A 16,429-nucleotide genomic window follows, 5' to 3' on the forward strand; every position below is an offset into this window, starting at 1 on the left:
AGTGGGTCGTTTGGTATACCTCGCTGTGACTCGACCCGACCTTTCCTATACGGTTCATCTACTTTCTCAGTTTATGAGTGCCCCGCAACAAGATCATTGGCACGCGGCGTTGCGTACGGTACGTTACTTGAAGGGTACTCCGGGGCAGGGTATCATGTTATCTACTCAGTCCGAATTGCAGCTTACAGGGTGGTGTGATTCTGACTGGGAAAAATGCCCACTTTCCCGTCGATCAGTTACGGGGTGGTATGTATTTTTGGGCTCTTCTCCCGTATCCTGGAAAACCAAAAAGCAACCAACGGTCTCACTCTCGTCTGCTGAGGCTGAATATCGTGCTCTTCGAGCACTTACGTGTGAAATTACGTGGCTCAAAGGCCTGCTACAAGACTTGGGCGTACCTCATCCTACGCCTGTTTCGGTGTTCAGTGATAGCAAGTTGGCTCTTCACATTGCTCAGAATCCGGTGTTTCATGAGCGTACCAAACATATCGAAATTGACTGTCACTATGTTCGTGATGCCATTCAATCCGGCCTTATAGCTCCTCCGTTCGTGTCTACTAAAGTGCAATTGGCGGATGTTCTCACTAAAGCACTCGGGGTTTCTCAATTTGTTTCGTTAATTAACAAGTTGGGCATTTTGAATCCGTATGCTCCAACTTGGGGGGGGGGGGGGGTAATAGAGTCATTAGTATGGTCTCGGTCTAGGCCTGCTACAAGGCCCGTCTGTTATGTAACCCTAAGAGTTCCTTGTAATATATATATTCTCGTAATATGGAATGAAAGATATACGATTGATTACTAAACGTAACATCCTTGCTTGCCTCATACTACGCCTAGCAAATAATCCAATCTAACAACGGAGTCAAACTCAACTTACAAAATTTAGTTAACAGTTAAAACCGGCCTGGGCATATTAAACTCCGGTTCGAATACAACAATGCAATGAAACCACTAGGATGGGTTCAAATATTTGCATAAACAAGTTGATAATTAACTTATTCCGTTATGAGTTATGACACGTTTCTCCGAAATAGCTGGAGAGCAACATTATGCTCTGGTATGAATGACCAAGTCCTTACATTGTTTGGTTTGGTATATGCATATTACGTAATATACAAAAATGCACAATATAATATAAATGCAATAATAGACATATGCGCAATATATGGTATCAATATGGCACATAACAAAAGCGACTAACCCAAAAGTTGTACAATCTTAAAAGTGATTTAGATATAAGACCATGTTTATAGGTAGGTCTTGCTAAGGTAGGTCTTGAATAAAGACAAAACTAAAACAAATAAAATAAAGGTAAAACAAATTAAAATGTTGGACCAGGTTTGTCAAACAAGGGCAAAACGTTCCAAGTTAGAACGCTTGGACCGTGAGTTGGAACGCCCTGCTTGTGTAGGTACAAGGCAAGGTGGCAGCATGGGATTGGAGAGGGAGTTTTCTTGAATTAAAAAAAAAAAAGTTATCATCTTATAATGTAAAAAATCCTATTTAACTATAATTTACAAATTTGAAAAAGGAAAAAAATTATATCAATATTCATAATTTTTTATGTTCTACAAATGAAGACCATATTTGATATATATTTGGATTTTTTTTTTTTTTAATCAATTATTTTTGAAGTAGGTTAAGATAGGGCTTGATAAAACGTTAAAAGTAAGAACTAGGGCTTAAAAGTAGGTTATAGAAAAGAAATAATATTTTAATACAAGAACTAGGGCTAACTAGGGCTACAAAACCTACTGATAAACATGGTCTAAGTTGACCTATAACGGTAAGTAAATATGAATGGTATAATAAATTGTACTGTAGCTTTTTCTCATGAGCAAAATGCACTTGAGGTTAATCTATCATTGATAAGTATAACCTTCAACATTCTTGGACTGACAAAAAATACAATATATATGCATCTTATTCCTGATGCGAGAAACTTTACGAGTACTTAACTATCATATATTACTCGATAAATACCAATATTCCGTAATGACTATACATATTATGTGTCTCTGATTGAGGCCATAAAATTTTCTCCGATCCCTCGATCCTAATCAATAGTTATCTTTATATGAAATCCTACTAACAAAAAAGTCAAATAGATAACTATCGACTAAAACATTGAACTCTATAAGCGTCAATTTTCTTTATGCGCCAAACTCGTGACTGCGATATTTATTCAAACACACGTATTCATAATATTTAAACCCAAATTGTGAAGATGATTTCATATTAATTTTGTGACTCAAAGTTATTTATTTTAGTCTTTACCAAAGATACAAGTTATTGTTACTCCCTTATTCACCAACCCTAATTCCCAATAAAGAAATAGAGGTTGAATGATTAAACAAGAGGTGCGCGTAATCTCCTTTTCACTATCAATATTCAACGGTAGTATCTGTGTCCCAATATTCGTTGAGAATAAACATTATTATTTTGTTATTGTAATATTTGTACAATACTACAATCATCGGCTTACAAAAAGGCAAAGACGAGTATTCCACTCTCTTGCACTCCTTGGCCGGCATACGCTACGCTTGAAACAACTCATTCTCATCATTTTTAAATTATTACTTCCTCCTCTTTCAATCTACAGAATACACCTGTCCATTCCAGGGCATACAAATATACAATGTATTATACTACGGAGTACAATGGTAGAATCGTATTTAGATCAATATATTCACTCAAATGTACAATGGTAACAACCTTTTTAAAATAATATACTCAACATGTCCCCGATTGCTATTTTGATAAACAAACTCAAGAATATTAACTACATACATAGTAACTCACACGAGAATGTATGTGTATGAATTATGTCCGTTCTTTAGAAATAAAATTAAGAATTTAAAGAGTTGAACTGAATTAAAGTTAAGTATCTAAAGAGTTAATTGAACTAAATTGAATTCCAAGGAAAGTGAGGGTTGATGCTCCTTGACCTAACCATAACTCGACTCGAACACTGACTTGCTTGCCTCAATCCAATCTTTTTTCTTGAACACCTTCCCAAAAAAAACAAAAATATGTATAGAACCCACTCAACACACCACCAAAACCATCCTCGGGCTGGTTCAAAGTCAGGCTTAAGCCAACTCAACTCGACCCTTCACTAAGACGGAGTCAGAGTTAGGTATTCCAACCCTAACCTGGATTAGGTCTAACTAGAGTTGTTCAGTGGGTCGGGTCAGGGCGGGTTGTACCGTCGGGTTGCAGCCCAAACACGTCCCAAAAATGAAACAGGGTCTAGTTGGGCTAGTGCCGTGATGAATTCTTCCTATCCGAGCCCGGCCCAATGAGTAGCGGCCAGGGCGAGCCGGATCGGGAACCTTTGATTTATTGTTTTTTTAGTGTTGGACTGGGTCAGACCTATGAAATGCGAGCACTTACTTGGCCCAAGGAGAAGGGCGGGACGTATCAGGCTATGCTACGGGGTGGTCAGATTGGGGTTTTGTGGCCCGCTATGTTGTACAGTGTACCCCTCTGGGTCTAGCCCTCGTTACAAGCCCTAGTTCAAAGTTATTGCTATGCAGTAAATATTGCGTAAAATGGTCTCACACGCGGTCCACTTTTGTGATTGCTATGTTGGTCTAGAATCTAGACATTTATATTCTTGTAATAACGTTAAATGAATCCTCCCTAAAAATTCAAAAAGTGAAATCCCAAGAATACCCCTCAACACACATTCGGACATCCTTCCCACAAGCATTTGAATATGAATATATAAACGCGCTTCTCTCTCTTTCTTTCAAAAAATACACCATTTCAACTCCCTCTCTTCATCTCCCCTTCTCCCATGGCGGCCATCACCACGATGTCCACCTTCCTCCTCCTCCTCTTCTCCATCCTCCTCACCATCCACCCATCCTCATCCCAACGAAACTCCCCACCAGCCCCACCAAACGCTCTCTCCCTCGTACCCACACCCGCTCCAGCACCAGCACCCGCTCCCGCTTCCGATACCTGCAACGGTATCTGGATCACCTACACCTGGAACTCTGGCAAAAAACTCCATCCTCGCCGTAAAGGCCCAAAACAGCCCTTTCGTTTTAAATCCACCCTAGAACTCCTTAACAATGATGACGTTGCGCTTAAGTCATGGGAGGTGTTTGTTGGGTTTCAGTATAATGAGCTTTTGGTTTCGGCTGGCGGTGTTGTGTTGGCGAATGGGTCTACGCTTCCGGCTTTAGTCGGTGAGGGGACGATTTTTGCTGGTTATCCTCAGGCTAATTTGCTCACTGCTATTCAGACTGCCGGTGATGTTAGTGCTATGAGTATTGAGGTTCCGCTTCAGGGGACGCAGTTTGGTGTTGCGCCTCCTCGGGTTCCCCTTCCTAATAATATTTCGCTTGTTAATGAGGGTTATATTTGTCCTGCACCTTCTAAACGAGGTATGTCATGTTGTTCAATTACATATTAATTGATTGATTGATTGATTGATTGATATTTTTGTAAGACGGTTTTACACAAGTTTGTTAGATTAGCTGATTGATTGAAAGGGAGGGAATTGTAGTCTAAACTAATAGAGTTGACTTTTCATTGATCATACATTATAATGCTAGTTAGGACGGTTGGGGTTAATCTGTTGTCGATTATGATTGAATTTGGTTGATTTGTGTGTAACGTGACAGCGAATAATTGTGGTGGTCGATTTTGTGATTATAATTCGTAGGTACTATAATAAATTACGTAGTTCATTGTTTTCGTAGCAAAAAATGGCCTTTAAGGTAATAATATCTATGGCCCTTTGTATTTTGATTGTTCATTACATGAAAAGATCTACTTTTCGAAAATGGAATGTTATAGTCTTGAGTTTGAGGCACTGGGATAATGTTGATGATATATATGTGAAAAGTCGTTACGTGGGGGATATCAGGGCATTGACTTTTGATATTATAAGTTTAATTGGCCAATCTATGTTACATTAGTTGTAGAGAGATTAAAAAAGTTTGATAATTTGTATTAATGTGAATCTGTGTATTTCAGGGAACTTCACCTTGGAAACATGTTGTATGAGAGACCCGGATTATAAGGAGAACATGACCATAGCTGATGATTTTAAACCTCGACAAAAGGGTGACTTGACCATCATGTACGACGTGACCAAGGCTTATTCAGATAACTATTGGGCTCTAGTCACCATGGTTAATCACAACCCACTTGGCCGTCTTGATTACTGGCAACTCAGCTGGGACTGGACGGCTGATGAGTTCATTAACAGCATGAGAGGTGCCTATACCGACATTGTGGATGCCAACGACTGCATGACTGGTCCTCAAGCTAAGTACTACGCGGGGCTTGATTTCTCCACTGTGCTCAACTGTGAAAGGCGGCCCACCATCATCGACCTTCCTTTACAGTACACCAATGACACCGCTCTAGGCTATGTTCCATACTGTTGCCGTAATGGTACTATCTTACCGGCTGCAATGGATGCATCCAAATCTATCTCAGCATTCCAAATCAATGTTAAGAAAATGCCACCAAACTTGAACCTGTCTGCTGTGGTCCCACCTCAGAACTGGCAGATCAAAGGGACCCTCAACCCGAATTACAAATGTGGGCCTCCAATCCGTGTAAGCCCGAGCGAGTTCCCTAGCCCGACAGGTATTCGTGTCAATACAACCTCATTTGCGAGCTGGCAGGTTGTGTGTAACATCACCAAGCCTAAGGATGCTAAACCTAAATGCTGTGTTTCCTTCTCTGCATTCTTCAATGAGTCCATTATCCCATGTAAGACCTGTGCCTGTGGCTGCCCGAAAAGCACGGGACAAACCTGTAGCACGACTGCCCCGGCCATGTTCCTCCCAACCGAGGGTCAACTGGTCCCATTTGATAACCGGACTAAACTCTCCAAAGCTTGGGCTGAAATAAAACACCTGCCTGTCCCAAACCCGCTACCCTGCTCAGACAACTGTGGGGTCAGCATTAACTGGCACGTAGCCACCGACTTCAACAAAGGATGGAGTGCAAGAGTAACACTGTTCAACTGGGATGAAGTTGACTTTCAAGACTGGTTTATTGCTGCTGATTTAGGCAAAGCAGGGCTAGGTTTTGAGAAGGCGTATTCGTTTAACGGCACTCTTATGACTGACAAGATAAACAACAATACTATATTCATGCAGGGACTTCCAGGACTGAATTATCTGATTGCAGAAACTAATGGCAGCAAGCCAACAGATCCTAGAGTCCCTGGGAAACAACAGTCTGTTCTTTCCTTTACTAAGGCGGGTATCAATGGAATCGACATTCCAATTCGAGATGGGTTTCCGACTCAAGTGTTTTTCAATGGGGAAGAATGCTCAATTCCAGATATAATTCCGATAAACAGTGGATACAAGAAGCCTCATCTTGCATTCATTACTGCTCTCATTGCAGTTCTGGTACTCATCTTTATGGAGCAGTGACCGAGATTTGAAATCGGATTTTTTTGTAGCTGCTGCTAATTCGTTTCATTCTTTTATGATTGATCAATCTACATACATAGAGAGAATGCTGATTGAGAAGAAGGTTCAGTCAACTATATTTGTGTGCTATGAGGATTACTGCCAAATTAGATTACTGTAATGTATTGGTATATCTGTATACAACCAACCTGTTATACTTTTTTTTTTGAGTTTTATGTCATTTTTATTTATTTTTATAAAAATGTGAAGTATTAAAAATTTTACACCTAATTTTGTTTGGTGTTTGGACTACTGTTTTGGGATTAAACTCTGAAGTTCATACCAAGATTAATGATGTTGTACTCTGTATCACAGTTCCTACTTCCTAGTATGCAGGTAATGGAGCTAGAGAGCTAGTAGGGGAGCTTGTTCACTTCCTCGCTAGAAGATGAAAATTTCAAAAAATTTGGTTAATATTTCCGTACTTTTTTGAGTTTACTCATTCGCGTTCACTAAATTTTGTGTCTTTGAGGTTTATCTAAACCATGTATGTACATTGCCTTGCAATGTCACTCAATTACTGAAAACCACCTAAATAGCATTTAGGCTTTCACCCAACAAGCAAGTCCCGATTGGTAAATCTCAAAAGGTTTCTTTACATGTCTAGAAAATTATTTATTTTTTCTTTTTTTCTTTTGGCAATTGGAATTAAAGATACACATGCCAGAGGCTTCCTTTGTTAGTTTATGCACAAAATCTCATTGATGACGGCGCGTATCCGTCACTTTGGAGTGACGGATACCATTTCCTCTCACAAATAACCCAAATAGAGGAGAGAGGGAAGCACATGGGGGTGCCCCCACCTTGTCCCCCCTATCCGTTTTGTGAGTGACATTACCCGTCACTTGCTCCAACCCGTCTTCAGCAGGACTAACTATAGTTTATGAGCTACATAATTACCATTCCTAGGAATATAACAAAGATTAATGCAATGAAAATAGCAACCTAATTTTATGGTGTCTTCCACAATCACTAGTTTATGAGATAATTTTTGAAGGTATGGTGAATTGGTGATAATCATTTGAATATTGTTGGAAATTCCCTAAAGGTGCAGGCAGCTACATTTGATCCAAAATCAAATAATAACGCACCCCATTGTCCCTAGTTTATAATACCCTATGTGGGATAGGAACTCCTATATTTTATTGGTGAGATTCATCTCTGCACTCTTAAGTCTTAACCTTAGTCTTTATACAAAAGGCAAATAAATCATTTTTCAAAGAATCCGGATATTACTATTTAACTTCAAAAACATATTTACCCAATTCTAATGTCACTTAATACACACTGAGAGACGATAACTTGCTAGATATGTGATGACAAAGATATTTAAAGATGTTGTCCAAAGGTGATGCATATGATCCAATACTTGATCAATCAATAATATTCTCTGTATATAGCTCAAATCTTTGTGGTCCGTCATTTGCAACGGTAGTACAACGAATCATAACACAGTTTGGACATAATATAGAAAAAGTCGTAGCATTAATGTAAGTCTAAATTGATAAATAATACCAATATAAGGACCCTTTTTAATGGATAGTACCAACATAAAAATTAATTTGTAAACACTATCAGAATATTTACTCCGCTCTACTAATAGTACCAACTTACACTTTCTGGGCAAAAATGACATGAAATGACCTAAATACCCTTATTATTAATTAATTATTCTCTCATATTTCCCTCACCCTTGATATATGACTATTTCAGCCACCGAGCAGCCCCGAGACCACCACGAGCAGACCACCTCTGCTCCTTCATACCATCTCGAGCACTGTCGTGCTGCTCACCCGTTTTGATGCAGCGAACCCGATGCCAAAACCCGAGCGCGAAATGAAACCACCATGGTCCATTCTCTACCTCCTCGCCTAATTCACCAAGCAGCAACCCGTCGCAGTAGCCTAGCTAGTACCAATCACCACCACTCATCTTGGAATCGAGCACCAATACCAGCCGTACAACCAGGCTCTACACAAATCTGCCACCACAGCTACAACCACCGTGCTTACATCCTCGCCTCACCATCACCTACCACGACGCACCATCTTGTCGTTGTTGTCTGGTGGACAGGATAAAGGGTGGTAGGCTCGTTAAGGGGAGGGGGAGAGGTAGTTTCGCGCATCGAGATAGGGGAGGGCAGAAAGAAGGGTCGCCGATGAGGAGAGACACTATGGTAGGGGCCAGGGGGCGTCACCGATGGTGGTGGTCGTCGTACCGGTGGTTGAGGGTAAGGGTGGTGGGGTGGTGTTTGGTGGGTAAGTGTTTAGAAAATAGGGGAGGGGTAGAATAAGTATAAAAAAAACATTAGTTGGGAAAATTCAAAAACAACTAAAAAGTGCGACTTTCCGGCCACTTGGTACTATTGGTAGATCGGAGTAAATATTCAGGTATGTTTACAAATTAATTTTTATGTTGGTACTATCCATTAAAAAAGGTCCTTATATTGGTACTGTTTATCAATTTACACTTAATGTAATTACATCTTTGTTTTCCAATTGCAAAAAAAATCTATAGTAATTATGAATCTGTATTGACAAACTCGTCTTATTCCAACAAGAATACCAATATAGGTAGATAACAAATGACGGGATTACTAGTCTGTAGTCCAATCAATACTATATATTAAATCCAGAAACCAAGGGACTTCAATGTAATTAAAGAAACTTATACAAATTAATTATACTATATAGTTTTAAATCACTAGCACCGTGTGATGGACCCGATTAAGGGATCTCAATGCAAATATTATATAGTTTTGGTTAAAATTAAATTATATAGAAGCTTGGTAAGTTTCCTAAACATTTATAAGAGACTAAAATATGGTCAATTTCTTTAAAATAAAATAATTAATTAATATGGTCAATTTCCTTAAAATAAAATAATTAATTAAGATGGTCAATTTCAAGGAAACTAAAAGAAAGGAGATGCTTGGTAATTTTCCTAAATATTTATAGAAAACTAGAAGATGGCCAATTTCCTTAAAATAAAATAATTAATTAGTATAAACATGCACACTTATGGTATTAATTATTATCATCATAAAATTATATATTAAAATTAAAATCTATGCAATCTTATTAAACTTTATAGTTTATTATATGTAAAGAGATATTAATTATTTAACATACAAAAATATAATATAAGTAGGTTATAATTCAAATTAGATTCCATAATATCCCTTGGTTTCTGGATTTAATATATATAGTATTGATTAATATGATAGTAATCACTCATTTGAATACTAAAATAACAATATTATCAGCGAGATTAGTGAAAGTGGTAGAAACAACAACGAGAGTAGTGAAATAATCAATATTAATGCGGCAATAGTGAAAAAGAATAAGAATTACGGGGGAGTAGTGAAATTATCAATATTAATGCGCAGATAAAGAATAATAATTACGGCGGGAGTAGTGAAAGTAACAATGATTACGGGCAAGTAGTGAAATGTTATTACTATTGTTTCATTAATAAGAGTAAAATATTAATAGCGGGAGTAGTGAATTTGTCTCAAAATTTACTTCATCCTAATTTTAAGATATGTCATAGAAAAATATATTAATGATAAATTTATGGGTTATGCAACTTTAAATAATTTTATTTAATGAAAAAAAATTAATGCTAAGTAGAGGTATCCCGGGCGAAGCCGGGCACCAATACTAGTCTTTAAGAAAGAGATATACTCCGTAATGAATAATAGAACTCAAGTTCGAATCCTCCGCACCCGATATTATAGTGCGCTGGTGACTTATTTGACACCAACAAAAAAGAGTAATTTCTTTATAAAACCGTCTCACTCAACAATTTGGACTGGGTATATTATTACTTTATTAGCGTGGAACGGTGGAAGTGTTAGGAGGGAAAGGTCGGTAGAGTGAGGTGTCTCACAGCTCTCTTCCCTCTCTTTTCCTCTTATCATTTCACCCCAAATCTCCCCCAAACCCTAATCTCTTCCTTTCTAGTTAGGGTTTTCTACCAATCATTTAATCAATTTCTGTTGATTTTTCACCTGAAACTTGAGGTTTAAGTTTCTGGGATTCAAGGATTATCATCATTTCATAATTGTCGTATACTAAGAAATAAAAAAATGGAAGGTGGTGATTCATGGAGCTCAAACTTCTCCTCATCGTCTTTCAGGCGATATCAACTACGATCTGGTTTGCTTCCGACTTTCTAATTTTCTTGTTAATTTCTTATACTCCCTCTGTTCCCGTCATTTGTTTACCTTTACCTTTGATTAAAACACTACTCCGTACTTATAAAGAATTAAAAAAGAAAACAAATGATTGAGACGGAGGAAGTACCTTTTAGTACGTTTTTTTTTATTGAAATGTAAGAGTAAATTGAATTAATGGGTGAATTAGTGATACCCACCTGCTAAAAATCTAATCTTGATAGTTATTTTCTGGGATTTTATGAAGTATTGAAGTGATGTTATGGATTTTGTATGTGTAGATAAAAAAATTGTAGAAATGATGAACTTTTGCGTATTTGAAATCTGTTACTCTTTCCGTCTCAATCATTTGTTTACCTTTTTTTATATTCACTGTGAGAAAATTGTAATCGAAGGTAAACAAATTATCGGGACAGAGGGAGTAGTTTTGAAGCCCATTTCATGAAAGACGTGATCTTTGCTGTTATTTTGTTATGTATATAGTTCCTTGGTTCTATCTTGCCTAAAAAATAGTTTCTTGGTTCCATTTGATTGTATATGTTCTTCAAAATACCCGAAACATATTTTGAAGAACGTGTACAATGAAAGGGAATAGAGGAAGTAGTGTTTATGATGGTGCCGATAGTATTTTATGGGCATGCTTTTGAAAACTAAAAGTTGATGTTAAACTTGAAACAGATGTGTATTTGGGAGATGATTTAGAGGTCGAGGATGACTACAAGCAAGAGTTTTCATGTCCATTTTGTGTTGAGGAGTTTGATATCGTTGGACTGTTTTGCCATATGGATGAAGAGCATCAAGTAGAATTGAAAAATGGGGTAATTATTTCGTTACCCATAGCACACTAGCTCCTAAGTCGTCGTTATTTAGTTCTATTTTTGTACAGCCAGTAGTAATTTATTATACTTGCTCGAGTGTGTTTTGGGGCCTTGGGCCTTTTGGCTTTGTCGTGTTTGGTTGAGTTTACTGTTACTTGAAGCTTCTTGTACTTTAAACTCTCCATTTCCTACTATATTGTTTTTCTCCCCCTGTGGTATAGACACGATGAGTGGGAAAACTGATGAGCGAGCGGCTAAATCAGCCACTCATGTGCTTTAGAAGTAGTCCAATGGGAATTATTGGTCGGTGTTGAAAGTCTCGTGTCATTCTGATACAGTCATTCGGGATGGTAACAAGTTGATTAACTTGAAGGTTATATAACAAGATTTGATGACTTCTAGGATAGGTAACAAAATCATTTGGAAATTATAAGGTTGCATCCTCTTGGTACACATTGACTATTTTGATCACATTTGATCCAATATCAATCAATATTATGGTTTTTCATACCATTTTTGTGATTCCTTGTGGTAACAACATAATGGGTATAGACAAATCTAGGCAGCTTAACCAAAAACTCATGTTCTAGTCATCGTGTAATTATTAGAGGTGATCATTCAAGGGCTTGGACTAGACACGAATTGAGCCTACACTTCAGAAAGTGTACATCAGACCTAAAATATCTTGTCCAAGCCTATTAGAGTGGGTTGAGACTCGAAAATGGTGTCCATACCCCGTACTTTTAGCATAGTCACTTGTTGGTGGGCTTGCGGCCTTTTATGGTGAAACATAATAAAATAAAATGTGTAATAAAACAAAGTTGAAAAATGAAGTGCATTAAATTTTGAAAATCATCTTTAACATACAACTAACAAGATGAGGATCCGATAAGAGTTTTTGGATTTATGCAGGATCTAAGGTATCATGCTTAGTATTGTGATTCATGATGAGTTGGGGATCCTTTGTCTGGTTAAAATGTCGTGTTGTCAGAGCTTTGAAACTCTTTGAATTGTTGGGGCGGCTAAAAGGGGCTGATGACTGATTTTAAATGTTCATTTGTCTTTCATCATCTTGAATATTTTTGTGGAGATTTTTATGATTTTGTCACCTTTATACAAGCTTAGATTTTTGCTGACTTGAATAATTGTTGTGCTTCAATGTTGTGTTTGCAGGTTTGTCCTATATGTGTGAAGAGAGTAGGGATAGACATGGTTGGCCATATCACAACTCAACACGGGAATATATTAAAAATATCCTTTCACTTTCAAATACGTACTAATTATGCTGATTGTGCATTAATTTGTTTTGTTTCCTTGTTTATTTTAAGAATATTAAATCACTTTGTAGCACGTGCTATCCTGTAAAATGTAAATGGGTTCTTGAGTCAGCAATAACCAATTACTAGCAGTCTAGACAGTCGATGTGGAGGCGTGGAGCTGCTCTTTAAGTCCTCTTTATGTATTCCCTATAGCTTGGTACCGGATTGGTTAACCCACGTCTCTTTTACAGTCTGCTTCTCTTATGGTACACTTGTGACTTGTGGAGGTTTATCCAATTTTGATGACCTTCAGATCTTGAGATTCTAGTATCTAAACATCTTTTGTATTCCCTAGCTCTCAGCCCAGGTCCTGCATTGGCAGATTATACTTTTAGTTGCTTTAGTATAGTTTTGAGTCTTTCGACAGTGGAGATTTGTTTTTTTTTTTTTTTTTTTTATCTTGCTCATCTTTGTTTTTGTGTACTCCGTATATGTTTACGACCTCTGAAACTTTTATGGCAGCTTCTTGTTCATATCTTGTTATCACTTCAACAATATTGTTACTAGCGAGTAAAACTTCAGGGTAAATTACTTATTGCATTATAATATTTTCCATATCAATCCAGTAGTTACCCTTTCTGAAATTGCTGATAAACTTCTTTGTCATATTTCCTTGACTGTACTATTACGTTCAACGGAAGAGGAGATTGCACAGAGGTGCACCAAATTCAATGTTTGATATACTGAGAAAGCAATTGCAAGAAGGAAATCAGCAATCTCTCTTTAGGGGATCTTCCTTTATGCGTTCCTCGTCAAATCCAGACCCCGATCCTTTATTGTCATCTTTTATATATAATTCGAACACTGCAAATGATGTCAGGAAGGAAGAACCACATTCGTCCAAGGCAACATGCTCACTTCCAGCAGCGGCAGTGGAAAAGAGCTCAGAAAGGTGAAGTTACTTTTCCACTTTTTCCACAAAAGGGGGTAGGGGTGGTCACTGGGGTAAGCTAGGATTAGAGCAAATTCATGAACTATCTCAATACAAGCTGATTGGGTCTCACAGTAATACTTTATAGCAAAATTGCCCAAACTATAGGATCCTAAGCCTCCGCTCCCTTAAATGTCCCTCGACCTTTGTCAGTATCTTATGTGTCTTATAGAAGTACTAGTTTTGGAGATGACTACATTGTCAGTAATGCTGATATATATGATGATGGTTTTATTAGAGAGAATACATGTTTTCCCCGCTATCTGTTCAGCTCTTTGCTGAATACAGAGAAGTATTTCACACCAAAACAGTGTGAATTTTTGTATGTTAGTTGTTCACAACTTCACATTAGAGGTAAATTTGAGTCTCCGGGGCTTGAGCTGATCTGATGTTTGCATTTGTCTGGAACAGTCCCCCGCAGCCTGCACTTTCCGAAAAGGACCATGAAGAGGAGGCTAGGAAATGTGAATTTGTTCAAGAGTTGCTCCTCTCCATGATGCTGGATGACATTTTATGAACCCGAAAGCAGCACTAAAATGCCGCAAGTGTTGGCTTCCAAAGAAAGGGGAAATCAAGACAAGTAATTGTGCCAATGGCTTGAGAGAACGAATGGAAATATTGCGCTGCTCAGAAAGTTTGAGAGTGTACCTCTGCTATCCCTGTAATGTTATACTGCTCGTTGTATATAGCCGTGTCCAAGTACACACTTAGATGCAATAATATGATGCAATAACATATGGTTTCTGAATCGATGTCTCCTTTTTCATTTTCTGTGTCAGCTCGTTTGTGTATGCTCTCAACCTATGTAAAGGGGCTTTTATGATGCTAATTATATCAGAAATGTGTTTACGATACTCATTACAGGGGCGTTGTGAATCTGTGTCTCTACAAGACTACGAGGACCCGATTGCTACAAACTGCAGAGCAATTTGAGCAGCAAGTCTAAGTCTTACAGAAGACCCGGTTGGTACCGAGTGGAATAACATCTTAATTGACAGCCAAACCATACTAAGTCAAATCAGCAATCAACCATACAACTATTACAAGTACAAGTAAACATTTTCTGTTAATAATCTGAAAAACATAGGGAAGGAAATTAAATTTTTGAGACAAGTACACTTTGACTGTTTTCAAAGTGTAAATATTACGAGTAGCTAATTAAAAAAAAAAAAAAAAAACTACGGATTAAGCGTGTAATCCGTATTTTCTCTCATCAGAATTGTAAAAACAGGAAAAAGGCATGACAGAAATCTTAAAGAAATAAAAACAATCTATACTCGGTATGTTCGTGTCTCGGTGTGTGATCAATTTAATTGGTGTGATGGTCAATTTTATCGGTCAGACCAAGACACGAGCATATTTGATGTTAAAAACATTTGTACATATTTCTATCAAATACGTTGTATCTCTATAGATGAGCATTTAAATTACCAGTAATTATTGTGTGAGACAATCTTACACTATAAGACGGTCTATTTGTAAAAAAAATCACCCTTTTATTTGTAAAAAAAATCACCCTTTTATTGCACCGCTGACCAAGTCAACATATTGAGCAAGGTCAAAGATATCCACAGCAAGTCAACGACTTAGGCACTTAACCGATCACCCATCTACTGTCACTGGTCTCGGATGGCAACCTGCCAAAGGGACACATACCCGCGTACTCACATCCAAGACCCTCGGCGGTGAGTCAACAGGCCCGCCCGGCCGCCATAGGTCCCTACCGAGGGGTAGATCAGTCTTTCCACCTGCTAGCCACTTGGCCACTTGGCCACTACATGACAAAAGGAGAAAGTTTATAAATACTCCTCAACCTTCATTGAGGAAAGGATCCACAACTTAACCTAAGAAACACTATTCATCTGGTATAATCTTCCTTATCTCTCTACAACATACATTTAGCCAAGGAACAACTTATCCCCTAAGTTACTGACTTGAGCGTCGGAGTGAGTACGCTTGGCACAAAGCCAAAGCCCCGTTCGTTCATTGTTGCAGGAGAGGCCGAGGGGAACGATAAAGACAAGAATGATTCAACCAAGGACATCATTCTACAAGCAACGGGTGGTAACGAATATCTGCTCTGGGATTACACCCGGAACAATTGGCGCCGTCTGTGGGGACACAATGACCGATACGCTAGAAGAATTGCTATCGAGCCATAACCCCGATTACCTCGGCCTTAACCGAGAGCGACGGGGACACAATGACCGATACGCTAGAAGAATTGCTATCGAGCCATAACCCCGATTACCTCGGCCTTAGCCGAGAGCGACGGGGACACAATGACCGGTACGCTAAAAGAAATGATAAAGACGTTACGCAGTTGAGATATGCATTCTAACTGACTCGGCCATGCCGACGGTAAAAACGAAGGCACTCGATTAATAACGCAAGAAAATAAGTAAAAGGTTCGTAATCAAAGTCCCGGCCAAGCCGAGGACCGAAAAGATAAAACTTTATTGAAAATGATTGCAAGGAGAGAGCACGGACGGCCGTCCCCATAAGGATAGCCTAAACTCTACCTACCAAAGCTTTACAAAAAGCTAGGAAACAAAAAAACAAAAGGTTACAGACTTGGGATTTGAAGCGCCAAAAGATGGCAGGGAGAGAAGGCTCAATAATTGGCCCCCGAACAGCTAAAGCTATCCGAGACGCCGGGTGAGTCCGGTGACGACCGCCCGTCTCCCTATGCCTGTTCTTTGCGCCTCCATCAGCAGCAAAGATCCCGTGGC

General features: G+C 38.5%; 2 protein-coding genes across 2 annotated transcripts; both read left to right on the top strand.

Annotated features, from left to right (window-relative positions):
* The first annotated feature begins 3,737 nt into the window (after nt 1-3,737).
* LOC141617570 (COBRA-like protein 7) lies at nt 3,738-6,738 on the top strand. Its single transcript, XM_074434755.1, has 2 exons — nt 3,738-4,397; nt 4,993-6,738. Exons 1-2 carry the CDS (start codon nt 3,803-3,805, stop codon nt 6,411-6,413), a joined length of 2,016 nt encoding a protein of 671 aa, XP_074290856.1. The 5' UTR covers nt 3,738-3,802; the 3' UTR covers nt 6,414-6,738.
* A 3,516-nt stretch (nt 6,739-10,254) lies between these two features.
* LOC141617571 (protein DEHYDRATION-INDUCED 19 homolog 4-like) lies at nt 10,255-14,463 on the top strand. Its single transcript, XM_074434756.1, has 5 exons — nt 10,255-10,612; nt 11,308-11,447; nt 12,621-12,698; nt 13,396-13,658; nt 14,109-14,463. The coding sequence occupies exons 1-5, from the start codon at nt 10,543-10,545 to the stop codon at nt 14,212-14,214; spliced, it is 657 nt and encodes a 218-aa protein (XP_074290857.1). The 5' UTR covers nt 10,255-10,542; the 3' UTR covers nt 14,215-14,463.
* The last annotated feature ends 1,966 nt before the right edge of the window (nt 14,464-16,429 follow it).

The sequence above is a fragment of the Silene latifolia genome, chromosome X (genome assembly GCF_048544455.1).
Source record: "Silene latifolia isolate original U9 population chromosome X, ASM4854445v1, whole genome shotgun sequence".
Lineage (NCBI taxonomy): Eukaryota > Viridiplantae > Streptophyta > Magnoliopsida > Caryophyllales > Caryophyllaceae > Silene > Silene latifolia.